Consider the following 20,118-nt stretch of genomic DNA (forward strand, 5'->3'; position numbering starts at 1 on the left):
TGCTGAGGTTACCGCACCGAGGGCAGGATTCTGCCTTTGCTGTCACCGTTCATTTCACCAGAGCGGTCGGTGCCTCCTGGGCCGGAAGCATTGGGCTTCGGCCATGCATTTGAGCAAGGCGGCCACAGGTCTTCCTTGCACGCTTTACAGAGTTCTACAGGGTGCATACTCTGGCTTCGGCATATGCTGCCTTGGTCCGCCTGGGTCTGCAGGCGGCGGTTCCTTGATGCCTTCGGGTGCTTTGCCTTGGAGCTGTGGTCCCTCCCCTTTTGGACTGCTTTTGAACGTCCCAAGGTCTTCTGTGTCCCCCAAGGAAACTGGGCGAGAAAACGAGATTTTTGTATAACTTACCAGTAAAATCTCTTTCTCGCTCTTTCCTTGGGGGACACAGCACCCACCCATTCGTTGTTTTTCTCTACACGGTTTCCGAGTTTGTGTTACCCGTTGGGTAGTTGGCTTGTTGGACTTTGCCTTTTCTCACTGCTTGGACACGCAACTGGCAGAGTCTCTCTCCAGGCTGAGGGTATAGCTGTGGAGGAGGGGCTTAACAGCTTTCACTTAGTGTCACGCCTCCTATGGAGATGAGCTATACCCAAGGTCTTCTGTGTCCCCCAAGGAAAGAGCGAGAAAGAGATTTTACTGGTAAGTTATACAAAAATCTCGTTTTTAGGGATTAACTCAATACCGGGATTTGCCTTTTACCAATACTAGGCTGTGCGGTATCACAGAACATGGTGCACACTGCCATGTTCTCCTCAGCAGAACAGGGGCAGATCACTGTTGAGTGCATGAGCCCTTAATTTTAGTATCCCTAAGCTGAGATACAAGCCGTTATCCTGTGTCCTCACCCTTGTAGACCTGCTGTAGCTATCGTTGACTTGGAGGGAAACCGGTCGGTGGTGGTGGGGAGGGGATACAGGTGTAATTCCTGAAGGTTAAAAGGGTTGTTCCCAAATTGTTAGGAATGCCATAAATTTCTGATCGTGTGGTGCTCAAACTCTGGGACCATACCTAATCTAAAAATGAAGGAATCGAGACATTTAACTCTGTTTACCCTTCAGGCTAGATATTATGCCTTCTATGCTTCTCTGGCCCCATACGCCGTTGCTCCACGGATCGATCTTGTGTCTATTACATTCCTTTGTTTTTGCTAACGATCGTCTTGAAGGATTATAACGTTTATCCGCTACATTTGTCCTTTGTTGTGTGCGCATGGCTTCCAGATGACACGTGGATGCTTGCTGGGTCGTCTAGTAGCGTCACAGACTGCTTCCCCCCCCACGCAGAAGCCCGGCGAATGTTTGAGCTGGACGCCATGCTGCCCGATTTTCATGAGCGCCTCTCCTCCTGGCTCTTCATTGAACTATCGTTTGTAAGTACTTTACCTTTTTTCATTTAGAATGTGCACTTAAAGTAGTGGAGTAGATATAATTTGTATAAATATGCAAACTATGTAATAAATAATAACTGCAAGCACCCTCCACTGTTAATATATTTGGATATAGCCCACTAAAGGGGAACCAATTGGAATGCTGCCGCCTAATTTTTGCTTCTCAAACTCAGTTTACCCTTCACCATTTTGCCCTGAAGGCAGTTCCCTATCGCGTCAGACGACTGGAATCGCTGCTGTGCAGGGAGGCATCACATCTGCATGGTCACTGCTTGATGAAGTGGCGGACACTAGAGATGAGCGAACTTCTGTTTTAAGTTCGGCGTCTAAAGTTCGGCTTCCGGTTAGCAGAGGATCCCGATATGGATTCCGAATTCCGTTGCGGTCCGTGGTAACGGAATCAATAATCGGCCATTATTGATTCCGCTACCACGGACCACAACGGAATTCGGAATCCATATCGGGATCCTCCGCTAACCGGAAGCCGAACTTTAGACGCCGAACTTAAAACAGAAGTTCGCTCATCTCTAGCGGACACCTAAAATGTACCTTTGGCTCTTCGGAAGCAAAAAAGTAACAGGCACAAGCTTACATTGATGCCCATAGCAGATGGCATCTGAATGCATGCAAGCTAATCAGTGATAAGAGGGATAACCCCATATCGGAAATCATCTGCAGCACAGAAGTGTAAATGCAAACCAAGTGTATGTGGCGTGTACGGCTCCTCCAACAGGCAGAAAAGTGAATCGCAACATACTGACCACCTAGAAACATAGATGAGTCTCAATTAAATAAGTGCATGTTTATTACTTCTCCAGTAATTATAACCAATTGGACTTTGGATAAAGCCTCTTCCCCATCCCCTTTAAGGCAGCGGTTGTTATGGGTCACTGTGCAGAGCGCTACATAGAATCTGGACTGGTTACGTACGCAGAGGACTCACACCTTCCCAGGATCTTCCTTCAGCGTGACTGTCCTATTAAATACAATCTGAAAGACAAGGAGCCAGAGCCAAAATGTTATTCTGGACCAAACAGGACCGGGAACAGAGGTTTTATCAGTTTCCTGACCGACCTTGTCTAGTTATCAACATAAATGCAATGATACTGTATAGCTACTGGGGGAAAAAAAACTTATGGATATGGATGAAAAGCACTTTTAGTAGCCCATTTCTATAATGAATTTATAAGCTTTAAAGCAGAGATGCCCAACCTGCGGCTCTCCAGCTGTTGCAAAACTACAACTCCCAGTATGCCCCAATAGCTGTAGGCTGTCCAGTTTGCAACAGTGGAGGGCCACAGGTTGGGCATCTCGGCTTTATAGCATATTTACCTGATCCCCGGCACCCACGTCCCTCTGGGTCCCTATACGGCCGCCGCTGCATCTCCCTGTTGCACGGATCTAAACATCCAGTGACAGGGGTGCAGCCAATAGCGGCCGTGACGTGACCAGCCTCCCTAGCAGCTAGGGTGGCTGGTCACCATCGCGGCCCGCTATTAACCACACCGCCCCCGGAAGGTTTTGATCCGGGCAACAGGGAGATGCAGTGGTGGCTGTGCAGGGATCCAGAGGGACGCGGGTGCTGGGGAGCAGTTAAATATGTTCTAGAGGAGAGGCCCCGGCATTCTGGGGGTCATTATAGGGATTGGATAACCCCTTTAAGCCTGAGGCTGCACTACTGAGAACCCTGCACAGAGATTAGCAGGGCATCAGAATCTCACTAGTGCAGTCTCAGGCGTGTTTTCATGTACACTAAGGGTCCTATTTCCCTCTGTTAGTCCTCAGTCTGTGTGGGAGGTGAAATAGCAGGGAGACACAGTATCCCCCCCACTTTGGAGATCCCACTGGTATATAATCTAGCATCACTTCTTGTCCCGGCATGTACCATTGCTCTGCCGGGGGGTTTTAGTGATGCATGGAGGCTCCGCAGTGTGAACTGACCTTGTCATCAGTGGTGTCAGGATCCACAGAGAAATAGCCCAATCTTTCAAACTGGAACTTATCGAAGGCCTTGCAGTTCTTTGCAGACTGATCCACAACAGCATCTGGGATGATGGTCAGGGAGTTCTGTAAATAGGAGGTGGGTTATCGATACAGTAAGAGAATGTAGACAGGGGGGAGAATCATTGCAATAAGACTCCCCACTAGGGGGCACTGTGTGTTCAGTCTCAGAAAGTGATGATGGGATACAAAGGAACGGCGTATACATGGCCGCCCTGCTCCTACAAGTGTCCTCCTGGCCAGTGACATTCTACATGTAATGTATAGAAATATCTATTACTAAGAAGTAAATGCCTCAGTAATGCCAAGGACTCGATTCCAAAGCTCATGATGAAGATTGTGCAGCTGCGGTGCCACCTATTCTGATACCCATGTGTGCCCCCTTAAAGGGACAATAAATCTTAGGTCCTGCCATATGGTTGACCATTTCAGACTGAGAAGAGGCCGAGTTCTTCAGTCGTAAGAGTGACATGACAACTCCTGGCCTTCATAAATCACTACTGTTTAAAGGGAGTTTCCCCACAAAGAATATCCGCACAAAAGAGAATAAGTGTCTGATCGCCGGGGGTTCAGCTGCTGGGACCACTGGTGATCAAATGAACAGTGGTCCTGGACTTCTGGAAATAGTACGGCACGTGACCACCGCTCCATTCACTTCTATGGGACTGACGGGCACACTACACAGCTCGATCTTTGTCAGTCCCATAGAAGTGAATGGAGCAGCGGTCACACATGTGCACTGTAGCTCTATTCACATCAATGACCCTGGGGACTTTGTTCTTGTGATCACTTTTGGTGCCCGCAGCTGGACCCCAGCGATCACACTGAGAACAGAGTACGGGCAGGAGCACACATTGCCTCCCGAGGATGGCTAAATGCTGGCATAGCGCATGGGTACCCTGTAACCATGTACTATGCCAGGATTAGCGGAGCGGCTCCTGCCTGCTCCAGAGCCACATGCGGCTTTGTTTGTTTTTTCTCCAGTGTTTCACAGTATATAGAACTTACCGGGTTTATATCACTTAAGAATCCTCCAGGAACTTCAGAGGGATCCTCAGGACTCTTGTGCAGGAACCTGAAACAATAAGATTAGTCCACACTAGTTCTTCATTCATTTATGCAGATACTCTCTTCTCCCCTGCCGCTCTCAGTGTTGCACTCTGCTCCTGCAGCACTGACGTCATCTTCTCGGCTGCAGCAGCGATGTCCTGCGCACGCCACGTCACCGCTGCAGCCCATCATTGGCCTCAATAGTCATGTAACATAAATTGCTGAGGCCAGTGACTGCCTGCACCGTGACATGGTGTGTACGCGACATCCCCGCCGCAGCCAGGAAGACGACGTGAGAACTGCAAAGAGTGGAATGTAGCAGGGAGAAGAGCAGTAAGTATGGCTTCTTATGTTATTTTTCATTTAACTCAGACAACCCCTTAAAGTGTTTAGATTTTATAGGACTGCACAGTTGGGCTTGTATAGTAATGCCGTTACGTATTCCTGTAACCCTCTCCATGTAGCTGTGCTTTATTTGTTCCTGCAATGTGTCTGTGTGAGAGGTGAAATAGCAGGGGGACACCACATCCCCCCCCCACTTTGGAGATCTCACTGGTCTATCATCTAGCATCACTTCTTGTCCCAGCATGTACCATCTCTCAGCCGGGGGGTTTTAGCAATGCATGACCAAGAGCAAACGAGAAGGTTGGTGCCTACTTACAGTCGGTCATAGAGACGAACTTCACACACAAGAGGGTTGGACACCCAGTGGATAAAAGCTTTGGGCTTCTCAGCCACATCAGATTTGGTGCAGGTGACCTCCAGCTCCACCACTTTCCCATTTCCATCCTATTGGAAGAAAAAAAACAAAAAAAAAAACAAACATTCAGGACAAAGGATCCTAATGTCACCTCTGATTATAACCGTATTTGGGGGGGGGGGGGGGGGGGGGGGGGGGAATGTGGGGGTCCTAATCAGTCCTTCACCAGAAATCGGGGTCCTGAAGCTCTTCCGTGTGCACCATGGGACCTTGTACTTCTTCCTATCTGAGTCTCTCCATTTTGGAAGTTTCACTGCATTACGGTCATCTGTACAACCGAGGGGTTTTATTAATGCCAAGTCTATAAACTGTCCAATGATCCAGGAACCCTGCTGTTCCCATATCCACTAAAACTAGACCTAAGGAAGAGAACCGCAGCGGCAGTAGAGACTGCACAGTCAATGCCATCTAGGCTGGGAACAGATTGTAGGGGCCCCAAGAACATCAGGGAGCAGCCAGACTCCCACAGGCACCATTCTTCATCTGAGGAACGCCTGTCCTGAACTGGACGAATGCAAGGTACGTTATGAGAAGATGGTGTGAACGCTCACCTTTATGACGCTCTGTACGGAGATGACGTAACCGGCGTGTCTCAGGCCGACCGGCTGGTCTGGGGTCATCCTCTTATAGCCTTTCTCCATCACCTATGAACACAAAGCTCTTTATTTATGGCCATGAACAATACTGATCTTTAGTCATCTGCTCTCTATGGCGCAGAAAAACCTTCATACGTTGGAGGAACGAGCAGAAGACGGCTGTTCTGGGAGTCGTCATCTTGTAGAGTTTCGCCATTCTGTTTATAGCCCATCATTACGATCTGGTCTATGGAGGTCTGACTGCAGTGACCAACTAGAACAGCGCCCCCTATGGTTCTGTTTTCTGGATGCAGCCCCCCTCCCGACCCAGCGGTACTGCAACACAGCTCTATTCATCTGCATGAGGCATTGCGGTGGTTGTCTGCACGGCGTGGTACATAGAGACTGCTGAAGACCCCTGATCCCCTGTCCTGGGGAGCAGTCAAGGCTCCAGGTATTGGACCACACTGATCAGGTGCAGGTACAAAGCATCCCAGTAATAGGCCCTAACTCTATATATACCCATCCCAGACCCCAGCGAACATAGCTGGAGAGAAGAAAAAATACAAGTGTCCAGTGGCCCGTATTTACTACGGTGTCTGCACCAAAAATTGGCGCATCTAGGATTTCTATACAGGAAAAGAAAGGGGCTTAGCTAAAAGTGGATGAAGCTTCAGGGAAGTGGGTGGGCCTAAGACGTGCCATTTTCTGCCAACATTTTGGTGAAAGTAGTTGTCAGAGAAAAGTGTCCATCCCTGCATCAAATTATTCATCCAGCCTGAGCCCTGTGATAAACCTGGTGCAGGTCCAGACAGCATGGCTAAGCTTACGCCATCTACAGGATTAGCAGATTTGGGCCCCTGTACGTTCCTCCTAATTAAGATGTGCCCGATTATTGACCTGTGTAAACATGGCAGAAATCAGACGAAAAATGAGCATGTCCTATGCGGGCCCGAAAACTCGTGGTTAGGAACATATCCCCCGTGTAAACAGACTGTGCGGCCAACATAATGCAAGCTGCATGGGGACCGCATGACCTTATCTGCCCCCATACTGACTGCACTGGGAAGTGTAAAAATCTCTTTAAACAAGAGCCAATTGACTTTTTATATCAGCAATCGCTGCACGTTAAAGGGCATCTGTCAGCAGTTTTTTTCCCCTATGACACTGGCTGACCTGTGTTGGTCCCATGTTCATATGTGCCCACATTGCTGAGAAAAATTATTATTTAATATATGCAAATGAGCCTCTAGGAGCAATGGGGGCGGTACCATTACACCTACAGGCTCTGCTCTCTCTGCAACTTCCACTGCCCTCTGCTTGACAGGGCCAGGCAGGTGTGATCACAGTTACACAGAAAGCCCTTTAAGGCCAGTTGTCCACCTGTGCAAAAGTACCCTTTTTTTTTTAATCCATTTTCCTTCATCTGATTACCATAGAAATGGATGGAGGGAATATTAGAAGACTTCAAGGACAAAACATCTATCCTTGTCCATTGTTTATGTATCTGTAAAATTAGCCCCTGACGCACTACAAGTACAAGCAGACAAAACCCGGCATCCCACAGTTAATCCATTGTACACTGGTCACTTACCTCCCTGAAATCTGTCTGCTCAATGTAAATGGTGGAAGAGAAAGGCACAGTATGGAAACCTCGCGACTCGTCTGCGGGGAAGTTTGGAACTTTGACATCGATCGCCTGTAAGGAGACATCAGAGGTCACGGGGACAAACCAAAAACTGACCAGATCAGAACAGCAGTGGCTACTTACCTGATCTCCAGGGAAGTTGGCGATTGTGATTTTCAGGGGTTCTAGTACGGCCATAACTCGGGGGGCTGTATCATTCAGGACCTCACGGACACAGGCTTCTAGCAGGTGAGGCTCCATCGTCGTCTGAGCAACTGTTACACCGACCTGTATACAGGGGAACATAGAGAATTAGCAGATATATTCTTGTACATAGGAGCAGTATTATAGTAGTTATATTCTTGTACATAGGAGGCAGTATTATAGTAGTTATATTCTTGTACATAGGAACAGTATTATAGTAGTTATATTCTTGTACATAGGAGCAGTATTATAGTAGTTATATTCTTGTACATAGGATGCAGTATTATAGTAGTTATATTCTTGTACATAGGAGGCAGTATTATAGTAGTTATATTCTTGTACATAGGAGCAGTATTATAGTAGTTATATCCCTGTACATAGGAGGCAGTATTATAGTAGTTATATTCTTGTACATAGGAGGCAGTATTATAGTAGTTATATCCCTGTACATAGGAGGCAGTATTATAGTAGTTATATCCCTGTACATAGGAGGCAGTATTATAGTAGTTATATTCTTGTACATAGAAGGCAGTATTATAGTAGTTATATTCTTGTACATAGGAGCAGTATTATAGTAGTTATATTCTTGTACATAGGAGCAGTATTATAGTAGTTATATTCTTGTACATAGGAGCAGTATTATAGTAGTTATATTCTTGTACATAGGAGCAGTATTATAGTAGTTATATTCTTGTACATAGGAGGCAGTATTATAGTAGTTATATCCCTGTACATAGGAGGCAGTATTATAGTAGTTATATTCTTGTACATAGGAGCAGTATTATAGTAGTTATATTCTTGTACATAGGAGCAGTATTATAGTAGTTATATTCTTGTACATAGGAGGCAGTATTATAGTAGTTATATCCCTGTACATAGGAGGCAGTATTATAGTAGTTATATCCCTGTACATAGGAGCAGTATTATAGTAGTTATATTCTTGTCCATAGGAGAGGATAGACGTGTGCTGCTGAGCTCCCTGCAGGGAGGGGGTATGGCTTCTGACCCAGGTGGAGGTGAGATGGGCTGATGATCCTGGGAAAGCCCAGAGCCTGGCGTGTGGCCTGCAGCATGGAGATGGTGGCTGGTGAGTCAACTGAAACTTGTACTCAATCCAGAAGCACTACAACTGTGACAAAGAAAAGTTTATTTAAACTGGAAAGGCAAATTTCTAAGTTAAGAGATGAGATTAAGACAGACTGATCCAAAGAAAAAGGTAATGAAGCATGGATGACTGCACACGTGAACTTGCCATATTTAGAGATAAACTAGATAAAGGCACAAACACAATACCTAAAGTAGAAAGGTGGACAATGGAGAAAAAGAAGGGGGGCCAGAGCCCAAAATGTGAAGATAAAAGAAATCAGAGAGAGAAAAAAAAAAAAAAAAAAAAAAAAAAAAGGTACTGATTATGGCGATGTGTACAGTAAGTTGGAGCAAGGAACCCCTCAGAGATGTGTGGGTGCAGCGCCTGGAGGGTCACTGCTTTCAGGGTCACTATGTATGGGGTCTGAGCAGTCAGTCTCTGAAAATGCTGGGAATACAATAGAGCAAAGTGTGTCTTCCAACAAGGGGTTGCAGTGGACTCAGCTTGTAGCTCTGGTGAAGTGAATGTGAGCAGCAATCCTGTGTGTGGGCAGGAGAGTGCTTCACGTACTGATACCGTGATTGAGACCCCGCTCGGTGCCGTGAGTGAAAGTCAGCTCTCAGAGGAGACAACTACACAGACTGGAGCAGACATGGAGGTCAGTATACAGGACCCTCAGCCGTCCACAGTGTCAGCTGCACAGCAGTCTGGAGCAGACACAGGTGGATCTCTGCAGGACAATCTGGAGTCAGTAAGCCTGTAGAGGAGAGGCCCAGCACTGATCCTCCTGCTGACCGTCCACAATTCAGGAGACTGTTCTCCAATGTTACAAGGCCGGATAACCCTCCACCTCAGAGGAGGAACGCTGTCAGGATTAAGTATACGGGTCCAGAAGAAAAACTCCCCTCCAGACTGTACATAGGGACGGTTCTTCTAAAGGACTTCATGAAGTTTAAGGCATCTGAGGTGTACGCCCTGATCCATATCCCCTCCAGCAGGATCTATGACATAAGCTTTAAGCTGCAGTATGATCTGGACTTATTCTGGAATATATATAATGACACGAAGGAACAGTCAATCTGGGAGCTGTCCAAGCCTCAGGTAGTGAGGGCCACCATCTTGTTCCAGTCTGAGGTGGTGGCACTGGCAGATCTGGAGCATTGGCTGAGCAGACAGTGTCTGTTGAAGAGTCATCCCGGAAAAAAAATCTATGATGAGGAAGATATCTGGAATGTCGTATACAACTAGAGCAAAGCAATGGTGTGACCAGACATCTGCCGCACTCCTTCTACCTGGGCTCAGAGAGAGGGATATGCTACTACCCCGGTCAGCCGCGGCTGTGTCACAGATGTGGGGGCAGGCTCCTCGCCATCAACTGCTCCCGTATTAAGTGCTCATTTTGTGGACAGTTCAGACATTCAAAGGACGACTGTACAGGACCGGTCATCTGTAACCTGTGCTTAGGATCTGGTCATACGTTCCGAGACTGTCCGCATATGGATCATAATAAAGGATGCGATGAGATCTTCTCAGAGGCCATGGAGGAGGGTCAGGAGGATGTCACTGCAAGAGCAGATACAGCCCCAGAAACTGGAAAGCCTCATACTGAAGCAATGCAAAGTACTAATGACCCTGCTGTAGAAAGTGATGACCCTCCTGATGCACTACAAGTACCGGCAGAGGTAGCGACTGATAGTCCACCTGCTCCATCATCTGACGAACTACAAGTGCCAGCCATTAAAAAGGCTTCTAAATCCAGAAATCCTGCTGTGGAAACTAAAGTACCACCTGTTGCACTACAAGCACCAGCCACTGAAGAGAAACCTTTATATACAGAGTAAAGCAACTGCCTGTACGTCTACAGAACATGCTGATCCGGGTGCAGGGCTCAGGAGGCCTTCTGTAGATGATGATGGGTTCCAGACGGTAAAAAGAAAGAACACCACAGCTGATCCTTCTAGAAAAGTCACTGCAGCAAAGAAAACCCCGGATCCGCTAGTGCTGGCCATAACCTCCGGGCAGTACGGTGCGCTAGGGGAAGAAGAGTCAGAAGAAAAGGCAGAAATGGAGTATGTTTCTTCACATAACCCTGAAGGTGACCCTCAGGAAGATGAGCCTGCCCCTCCAGTGTCCACCAAAAGATGGGGCACTGCAGGTCACAGCAGCGGAAGGCGGAAAATGAGTAAGAAAACTAAGTGACCTGGATGAGGCCGAGAATCAGCTCTATAAACGTGAACAGGCGATCTACCAGCGTCTGTCTCAGGAGAGATCTGGCATCTTCTTCTTACAGGAGACTTATTTGAAGAGCAATGCTCAGGTGTTTGCAGCCAAGCGAGACTGGAGACATGGAGCATCTTTCTGGTCCTTTGGGCTGGAGAGAAATGACGCTGTGGCGATTCTCTTCAATAAGATGGAAGTTGAGGTGGAGAGAGTCCTGGAGATCTGTCCGGGCCGCTGCCTGATGCTGGACACTGTGTATTATAGAGCCATTAATATCTATGCTCCTCAGACTAGAAAGGAGAGGAGGGACTTGTTCCAGCAGAGGAAGCCATATTGTTTTACATCCAGGGTGTTTATAATGTGCAGGGATTTTAATAGCGTCTCCAGTAATGTGGATAGATCTAGTAGTCACAAACAGCTGAAATATGATGAGAATTCTCAATATTCTGGTCCATCATGCTCATTTAGTGGTTTACATTGCATCAGGAGAGCTTACACTTATCACAAGGCTGGTAACGCCAGTAGAATAGACCGAGCGTACATCAAGAGAGGCATGAGATGTTCCCAGTATACAATTAGCCCCATAGAGTTCTCTGACCATTGTATGGCGAGTGTCACGCTGGATCTGGCCGGGGCCGTGGTCTGTGGTAAGGGCTACCGGAAGGTGAACAGCTCGGTGCTGCAAGATCCAGAGTTCAGAGAGGCCTTTACCACCTTCTATAATGAGCGGAGGACCACCCGGTGTACATGTGCTGACACAGCGGAGTGGTGGGAGGGTATGAAAGTGGATATCAAGCAGTTTATAATAAGTACCGCCAGGAGACACAGTAACATGCGGTATGTGAGGTATTCTGCACTGAGGCTACAGCTAAGTTAGTTATATGGCCGGATGAGTAGTGGGGAGAAGGTGGACAGTGAGAGCGTCAGCCAGATCAAGCAGAAGATAAGAGAGCTGCAGTACGACCGCCTCAAGTCTCTTAAGGCACAGGACCAGTTTGATAATTGGGGGGGGGGGTTCACAACCCAGACCCCTATATTGCCTGTAAGAACAGGGTCAGCAGGAAGCTTATGACCTGCCTGTTAGATGATAACGGGACAGAGCAGAAGAAGCTCCAGCAGATCATTGGAGACTACTATGTGAATCTGTTCAGAGGGGTACAGATTAGGGAGGAGGACATCAAGTCCCAGCTGAAGAGTGTGACTCTGCCCAAGTTAGACCCAGTGCACGCAGAAAGCATGGCTGAGCCCATAACTGAGGAGGAGGTGAGTCCAGGGCTGGATGGCCTGACCAGCGAGTTCTATAAAGAGTTCAGGGACTTCTTAGCTCCAGACCTGGTGCAGGTTTATAACAGTTGCTGGGAAGATGCTGGAGTCTCACTATAAATCTGTACTCATTCTTCTGCCAAAGAAGGGAAATCTAAAAGATATTAAAAACTGGCGTCTATTGTCTTTACTCAACACCGATTACAAAATCCTGGCCAAGATCTTGTATCACAGGCTGAGTGCGGTGGCAGATGGCCTGATCATCTCTAACCAGACGTGTGGTGTGAAAGGCCGGACTATAGAGGACTCATTGCTGCGACATACATCAGACAGCACAGTGGAGGAGCATATGTAGCGGGGTTAGACCAGAGCAAGGCCTTTGACAGAGTCCATCATGACTACCTGTACCAGGTGTTGTTGGAGTATGGACTTCCTGCACGCTTCGTACAATGGCTGCAGGTTCTCTATAAGGAGGCAGTAAGCCAGCCTCTGAATAATGGCCACCTAGGAGATCCCTTCAAGATCATGTCAGGTGTGAGGCAGGGCTGTCCTCTCAGCCCAGTAATGCATGTCTTTAGTCTGGATCCTATCTTGAGAAAAAGTTCTGCACCTACACAGATGATGTGAGGCTTTTGGTGTCTTCTAGAGAGGATTGTGCAGTAGTAGAAAAGGAAATAACAGCTTTCTCCAAAGTCTCAAATTCAGCAGTGAACATGGAGTAGAGTGAGGCCCTTTGGCTGGGGAATGACAGAGATGTCTTCTCTGTGCCCTTCAGGACAGTCGAGAGTCAGATTAAGATTCTGGGAGTTGTTTTTGGGGCAGTAGATGAAGGGAAGGTGAACTGGGAGGAGAAGCTGGTGGTGTGTGAGCAGAAGGTGAAGAGCTGGAAGCTGACGTATCAGGAGAAGATCTGCCTGATGAGAAGGTTCCTGCTTCCGCTCTTCCTGTATATTTCTGTGGTGTTTCCAGTGCCAAAGAGTTTGCGCCCCAGACTGACCCATGTAGCAGGGTTAGTGGAGTCAGGAGGAACATTGCCCATCTCCCCCATAGGGGACTTGTCCAGAGCGCTCCTTTAACTTGATGTTTTTGATGAGAAATTTCTCATTTTGTAAGACTTTGACATTGAAACCTTGGTGCTCTCTCTAAGAGCCAGATCCAGCAGTTTGTGTCTGTGCGGTCGGTAGGTGACTCTGTTAAGAGGATCTCAGGGCGCATTAGGAACATGTTTTGGTATGGAGTTCATCTTATCAGTAAGATCATTAGATGGAGGATCCTTTATGATGAGGTGAGAATACTCAGCAGGAAGATGATCTATGACAACCCTACTGAAATCTTAGATTAGTGTCCAGATTGATGCCAGGCAGGCTGCGAAAATCTTACAAGATCCTAGAGCGCCTCCTCACATGAGACGTGGCGTGACTAGCATTTCATGGCAAGATGCATGTCCGAGCCAATCTAAAATGCTGTAATGTATCAGACAGGTCCTGTCCTAGGGAAGAGTGTGATCAGATAGTAGAGACAATACGGCATCTCCTGTCAGAGTGTCTCTTTAGTATCCAGGTATGGAAGGTCATGTCCCTGGTCCTGCAGTTACCCCATCTTATAGCTCAGCCGTACCATCAGCTAATATATGGAGGCTTCCCGTCGCAGCTCAGGACATATAACAAAAGTACTTTATATGTGATAAATGTGGTGACCATGTACCATCTGTGGTGTGCGCGGTGCAGCCGGGTGATTAATAAAGAGGTCCTCTCCTATAATACAGTCAAGTATAACATCATAGAAAGTCTGAAGTCAGTATACAAGAAAGACCTGTAAAAAGAATCCAAATAATGTATACTGGAGGAGGATCCGTGTACCGTCTGATTGTTCTGATGTCATTAAGTGATGTAACTTGTTTTTTATTAATTTTTTATGTTTTTCTTGTGATTTTCTTGTAAATATATTGTAATATTCTTGTTGCTAATTTTTTTTATAAAAAGATCATTATGGCACTCTTCAATAAGATTAAGCGAGTTTTCCATGACTGATGAAATTTGAAGGAATTTCCATATTTTGTCACAGAGCCAGTCACGAAAAAGCCATCACATGACCCAATGTAAGAAAGGGTTAAACAATCATACCCTCGCACAGAAGTTGTTAATTGCTTCGGGTGGGAATCCTCTCCGCCTCAGAGCGGTCAGTGTGAAGAGACGAGGATCGTCCCAGTCCCTAGGATGATAAGAGAAGCGTTTACAATCCTGACGGGAGGGTTTCCAGGGACACACAGTCTCCTCTGGGTCGGAAGGACACCTCTCACTGACCTGACGGCTCCCGTTTCCACCAGTTTAATAATCTTCCTCTTTGACACCACTGTATAGTGCAGATTCAGGCGTCCATACTCCCACTGCACGGGGCAGTAAACATCCAGCGCGTTACACAGCCAGAAGTAGGACGACCGCCTTGGGGGAATGAATACAGAAAACATTACATACATATTTCTGAATGTCAGAGGCCGTGAGGAGATCCAACTCATTCATGGGCCTCAACAAGAAGATTATTGAAGTAATGTATGTAATGTCACGTCCTAACATCAGCTATAGCGATATACGAATCCCATGTACATGAGGCCTGCAGCCGCCATCCCAGAATCCATTAGTGGGAAAATGGAACCTGCGGTCGCCCTTATTCACCTTCACTTCCTGGTCACATGATCAAGCGCAAAATGCTTTAGTCCGACAAGCTTTTACGATTGTCATCCGAGTAGAAAGAATATGCAATGATAGGCCGCCATACAATCTGCATCCAGGTACATTACCACAGATGCAGTGCTTTACCAGCCTCTACCTGACCTTTCTATCAGAGTCGGTAACCTTAGGCTACTTTCACACTGGCGTTCTGGCTTTCCGTTTCTGAGATCTGTTCAGGGCTCTCACAAGCGGTCCAAAACGGATCAGTTTTGCCCTAATGCATTCTGAATGGAAAAGGATCCGCTCAGAATGCATCAGTTTGCCTCCGATCAGTCTCCATTCCGCTCTGGAGGCCGCCTGCAGCGTTTTGCTGTCCGCTTGACGAAATGGATCCGTCCTGACACACAATGTAAGTCAATTGGGACGGATCAGTTTTCTTTGACTCAATCTGGCACAACAGAAAACGGATCCGTCTCCCATTGACTTTCAATGGAGTTCATGACGGATCCGTCTTGGCTATGTTACAGATAATACAAAACGGATCCGTTCATGACTGATGCACGCGGTTGTATTATTGTAACGGATCCGTTTTTGCAGATCCATGACGGATCCGCCCAAAACGCAAGTGTGAAAGTAGCCTTAGCAGCACAATAATTAGCAGACACGGACGTGTGCGAGGAGTGAAATGTGACAGGAACACACAGTCCTTGCCATTTGGATCCCTCACTGCTTGGCTCTGGCATCACTTCTTGTCCCGATATCTATGGTTTAGAGACAGCCGGGGGATTTTCGTGATGCGGACAGCCTAATCACTGGGATGCAATATCTAGGTTGCATCGCAGGATGTGTTTAAGAATTGGTATATAATTTGGATTGTAGAGGATCCCGGGCAGTGGTTACTGGATGTTGCTCTTACCTGGCTTGGAACTCTTTGGTGCAGAGAGAATGAGTGATATGTTCTATGGAATCACAGAGGCAATGGGTGTAGTCATAGGTGGGATAAATGCACCTGCGAATAGGAAACCAAGCAGGACAAAAAGATTAATAACCATTACGTACTATTAGGGGCCAGCTGTTCCGTTCCGCAAAATACGAAATTCACACGGAGGTCTTCCGTATTTTTTGCGGACCGCAAAATATATACAGTGTGCATGAGCCGTTACTCATACTCCTGACAATCAAGATAAAATCACGGGTGCTGTTACGGTTCCTAACCAGGAATAATACATAGGAAGGAACTCGAGCGCACCTCCGTTTCTGGTGAAATCATTGCGTCTTTTTATTTGATTTTACTTCCAGGTCTCTGGTACCAATATGGATTACGCTTTTTTTTTTTTTACATCATATACTTTTTATACACAAACTTGATATATGAATGTTTGTATATACATTATTATTTATCCTATTGTAGCTCTTGGGAAAGGTCGAACATCCGACCAAAATGTCGCAAAACACATGTTGATTTCCTGAAAATAAAATCAATTAAAAAGATGCACTAATTACACCTGAAATATTAACACCTGAAATATTAAAAGTCCTGGACAATCCCTGTAAACGGGATCTAAACCTTTACTGAAAGTAAGAAAGCGCAGCAGCACTTCTCCGAGCGCTCTGCACCTTCAGCTTTCATTGGCTCGGCTTTTCCAGCATGGGGAATATGGATCCCGTATACTGGAAAAGCAGAGCCGACGAAAGCTGAAGGTGCAGAGCGCTCGGAGAAGTGCTGCTGCACATTTGTGATTTCAGCAAAGGTTTAGGCCTCCTTTAAAAGGGGTTTTCCAGTAATAATAATACTTTATGTAATGCCCGCAGCCTGCCTCCTGAAAAAGATTCGTACTTCCCTGCTCCCCACCGCTCCAGTCCGCCGTCTCCATCTTCCGGAGTGTTTTTCTATCTGACAGTGCAAGGGCATGGAGCGGTGCCTGTAACCATGGCCAGCCGGATACGGCGTGGAGAGAGGCAGGGTGCCGAAGTTACATTAAATATAATTACTACACAAAAAAAAAATCCCTTTAAGCAGCGACAGCCGCGTGTTTTACCCGACAGGTATTATATGGGCTAATAAAACAGATAATGTGCGAGAGGTGAAATAAAACAGAGGCGAGGCGAGGTCTCTGCTTTTTGGAAGTCTCATGCTTTCTGTAGCATCTCTTCTTGTCCTGCAGTCTACAACAAAGACACCAGGGGGTTTCAGAGATGCAAAAATAATCCGGTCTCCCTAGAGATACGTCCTACCTGTGCAGGGAATAGGGCAGCTGCAGACATCACTGCTCCCTGTGCAGAGTATCGCAGGGAGAGGACAGCAATGCCGTGTGTGGAGGACCAACCTGATGGACAGGCAGTAACTATGGCACCTACCATTTGTCTCCTGTGCGGTGGTGCGCGGTGTACTTTATCCGATACGCAACTGGATCCATCTTCCCGTCCTCCATCACCATCTTCATCCTGAGTGTGACTTCACCCTCAGCAAATTTTCCCTTTTTCATTCCCTGTAATCACAATGGTATACAATATCAACTGCACCAAATCCACCAATCTACACTGCTGTGCGACGATCGCCGAGCATCCGAAAACACTTCTCACGCCTTAACCCATTGAAGGGGTTTTCCAGGACATACATAGGTCATCAATACCAGACAGGCAGGCGTCTGACTCCCAGCACTGACCAGCCATGGCGCCAAAACTACACATGGCGCCATCCACCATGAAGTGAATGCGCCTGGTTACTGCATCGCAAGGGGTCCGCGCTGCAGTAACCAGGCGCAGCGGCCACACAGGAGGTAGAGGTGTACTTTACTGTCTGTCAATGTAGCTGTATATCGGCTTGTGGAACAATTTTGGGTTATACAAAAATCAACATTTATTTTTGGCAGTGCAGAAACGAAAGACGAAAGAATTTCCCCAATTCTGTGCATTCTCCCCCCCCCCCTTTTTTTTAATGTGCGGACATTAAACAACGTGTCACATTTATTATACAGGATGCTACAACTGCAGCCGTAATGCTTCCATATGCTCTAACCAGGCACATAGCGAAAAACCTATTAAAAAAAAAAAAGTTCAAAACTTACCTGAAAGAGCGCCAGCGATTCCGCCACTGGCCGATCCCTCCATGGTGAAGGAGGCGGGTTGTGCCCTTTAATTTCATCCACTTTTTGATGGCAGGCATAGGCGTGGCCCCTAGAAAACAGACAAGAACCTTATTACTACACAGGGCTGAGCCGTGGTACCTGCACGTGGGTTTACCACCGATTGCAGGGCTGCACCTGTACTTGGTGTCATTCCCCTGCCTGAAGTGGCTGATAACAGGAAACTAGACTGATTTGGCAAGGCTAGGGTTACAAGATTCTATTTTAAGATTATCCCAGGATGGGGGATAAGAGTCTGATAAGTAGGGGGGTCCGAGTGCTGGGACCCCCACTGATCACATGAATAGGGGTCCTGTGTTCCTCCATTTGAATAGAGCGACGCGTGTGCTTGTCTGCTCCTATTTATGACCGGAGTAGCAGCGGACATGCATGACCACCGCGCCATTCAAAATGAGAGAACATGGGACCCCCATTCTCATGATCAGTAGGGGTTCCAGGAGTCAGACCCCGCCGTTCAGACACTAATGCCGTATCCCTGCGGATAGGGAATCAGAATTCTTGGTGGAAAACCCCTTTAAGTCACTATTCGCACCTTGCGTTTCTTTTTTCATGCGGTTACCCCCTCCCCATTCTTTCTAGTGAAGGAGAGGTCGTTTCTCTTGCTCTCAGCATTCACCTTTTAATGAGCTCCACCGCCCATTCATACAGCTGGTCAAAGTTATCGGAGGCGTGAGTCACAGCATACGGAGTGTATCCTGCAAGAAAGAAGAACAAGATGTACCATTCAGATCCTTCCCTGGATATCGTTATACCGTGCACTTCCAGGCGACATCACTGATGTCTCATGCCACGTGTGGCTATAAGTCGGCATTCTTTACCATCCACGAGTTCCTCTGCTGCATTATACCAATGGTAATACGCAGCATTGTCCATCTGTTGGAAGCAGCAGCTATAGAACAGAACAGAAGCTCTGCCATACTGCTCCATTCAGGAGACTGGGATAACCTGGTCACAGTTTTCTGGCTGGAGATGTATACACAGCCATATTTGTTCCAATTTAATAATCCATATTTCAGCTTTTCTAGTCTCCTGAACAAGAATTCTTACTAACAATGATTTAAAACCTCCAATTCCATATGGCGGCATAAAAAGGCAGCTATAACATTCAGTAATCTGGTTAGCAGCACCACCATGTGGCGGATACGTAGTACTGCATCCATAAAGAGCATCTCTCGGCTCATACTTGCCTAGCCATTCCACCATGTCTTTGATGGCTGTAAAATACTTCTCTTCCTCTTTTTCCGGGTTGGTGTCATCGTAGCGGAGAAAACAGATGCCACCGTTCGCCTGTGTGTATACATCACAAATATCAGCAACACAACCTGGTTACCATGTGTAGGTGTGCCTGTAAAGGTTATAATAATGACTTCGCTCCGGTATTACTGTAAATTGTGTCATCCTCTTACCTTTGCATACCCAAAGTTGAAATTGATGGCTTTGGCGTGACCGACGTGCAGAATGCCATTTGGTTCTGGAGGAAACCTCGTTCTCACCTATTAAAAAAAAAACAGCGGTACAGATTACAAAGGACTGGGGGGGGGGGGATCACGGATTTAAACATTAGTGATTGCGCCTCTTTACAGGTAGCACAGGGACAAGTGAATCAGCTCCAGAGTGTCTGAACCCCAACAAACATCGCCCCATATCTCAGCTTCCTGGAACTATGTGGGTGTGACCGTAAGGCGGGAATATTTTAGGTTTGAGTGGAGTTAAAATATAATCAAACCCCATTCCTCCCCTTAACCCCTTAAGGACACAGCCTTTTTACACCTTTTACTCCCTTTAAGTGCTGATAACTTTAAAACGCTTTGACTTATCCAGGCCGTTCTGAGATTGTTTTTTCGTCACATATTGTACTTCATGACACTGGTAAAATGAAGTCAAAAAAATTATTTTTTTTGTACCAAAAAATACCTAATTTAACAAAAATTTGGAAAAATTTGCAAATTTCAAAGTTTCAGTTTCTCTACTTCTGTAATACCCCCAACAATTGTGATGAGTTTACATTCCCCATATGTCTACTTCATGTTTGAATTGTTTTGGGAATGATATTTTATTTTTTGGGGATGTTATAAGGCTTAGAAATTTAGAAGCAAATCTTGAAATTTTTCAGAAATTTACAAAAA

At 46.6% G+C, this 20,118-nt stretch overlaps 1 protein-coding gene and 1 non-coding gene across 2 annotated transcripts in view; both read right to left on the minus strand.

The window, feature by feature from the left end:
• Positions 1–2,168: 2,168 nt before the first annotated feature.
• QARS1 (glutaminyl-tRNA synthetase 1) overlaps positions 2,169–20,118 on the minus strand; it is a 52,756-nt gene continuing 34,806 nt past the window's right edge. The window contains exons 10-24 of the mRNA XM_040408684.1: positions 19,399–19,485; positions 19,180–19,279; positions 18,609–18,687; positions 17,915–18,023; positions 17,205–17,335; positions 15,763–15,855; positions 14,481–14,618; positions 14,301–14,388; positions 7,548–7,691; positions 7,371–7,475; positions 5,753–5,845; positions 5,103–5,230; positions 4,400–4,466; positions 3,332–3,457; positions 2,169–2,380 (exon numbers count right to left, since the gene is read on the minus strand). Coding sequence (XP_040264618.1) covers positions 2,330–2,380; positions 3,332–3,457; positions 4,400–4,466; positions 5,103–5,230; positions 5,753–5,845; positions 7,371–7,475; positions 7,548–7,691; positions 14,301–14,388; positions 14,481–14,618; positions 15,763–15,855; positions 17,205–17,335; positions 17,915–18,023; positions 18,609–18,687; positions 19,180–19,279; positions 19,399–19,485 — 1,539 coding nt within the window. The 3' untranslated portion in view covers positions 2,169–2,329. The remainder of the gene's footprint in view (positions 2,381–3,331; positions 3,458–4,399; positions 4,467–5,102; positions 5,231–5,752; positions 5,846–7,370; positions 7,476–7,547; positions 7,692–14,300; positions 14,389–14,480; positions 14,619–15,762; positions 15,856–17,204; positions 17,336–17,914; positions 18,024–18,608; positions 18,688–19,179; positions 19,280–19,398; positions 19,486–20,118) is intronic.
• On the minus strand, positions 16,918–17,048 carry LOC120979926. The gene has a single exon (XR_005774427.1). It is a non-coding gene; the product is annotated as a small nucleolar RNA SNORA14 (small nucleolar RNA).

The sequence above is a fragment of the Bufo bufo genome, chromosome 9 (assembly GCF_905171765.1).
Source record: "Bufo bufo chromosome 9, aBufBuf1.1, whole genome shotgun sequence".
NCBI classification, from domain to species: domain Eukaryota; kingdom Metazoa; phylum Chordata; class Amphibia; order Anura; family Bufonidae; genus Bufo; species Bufo bufo.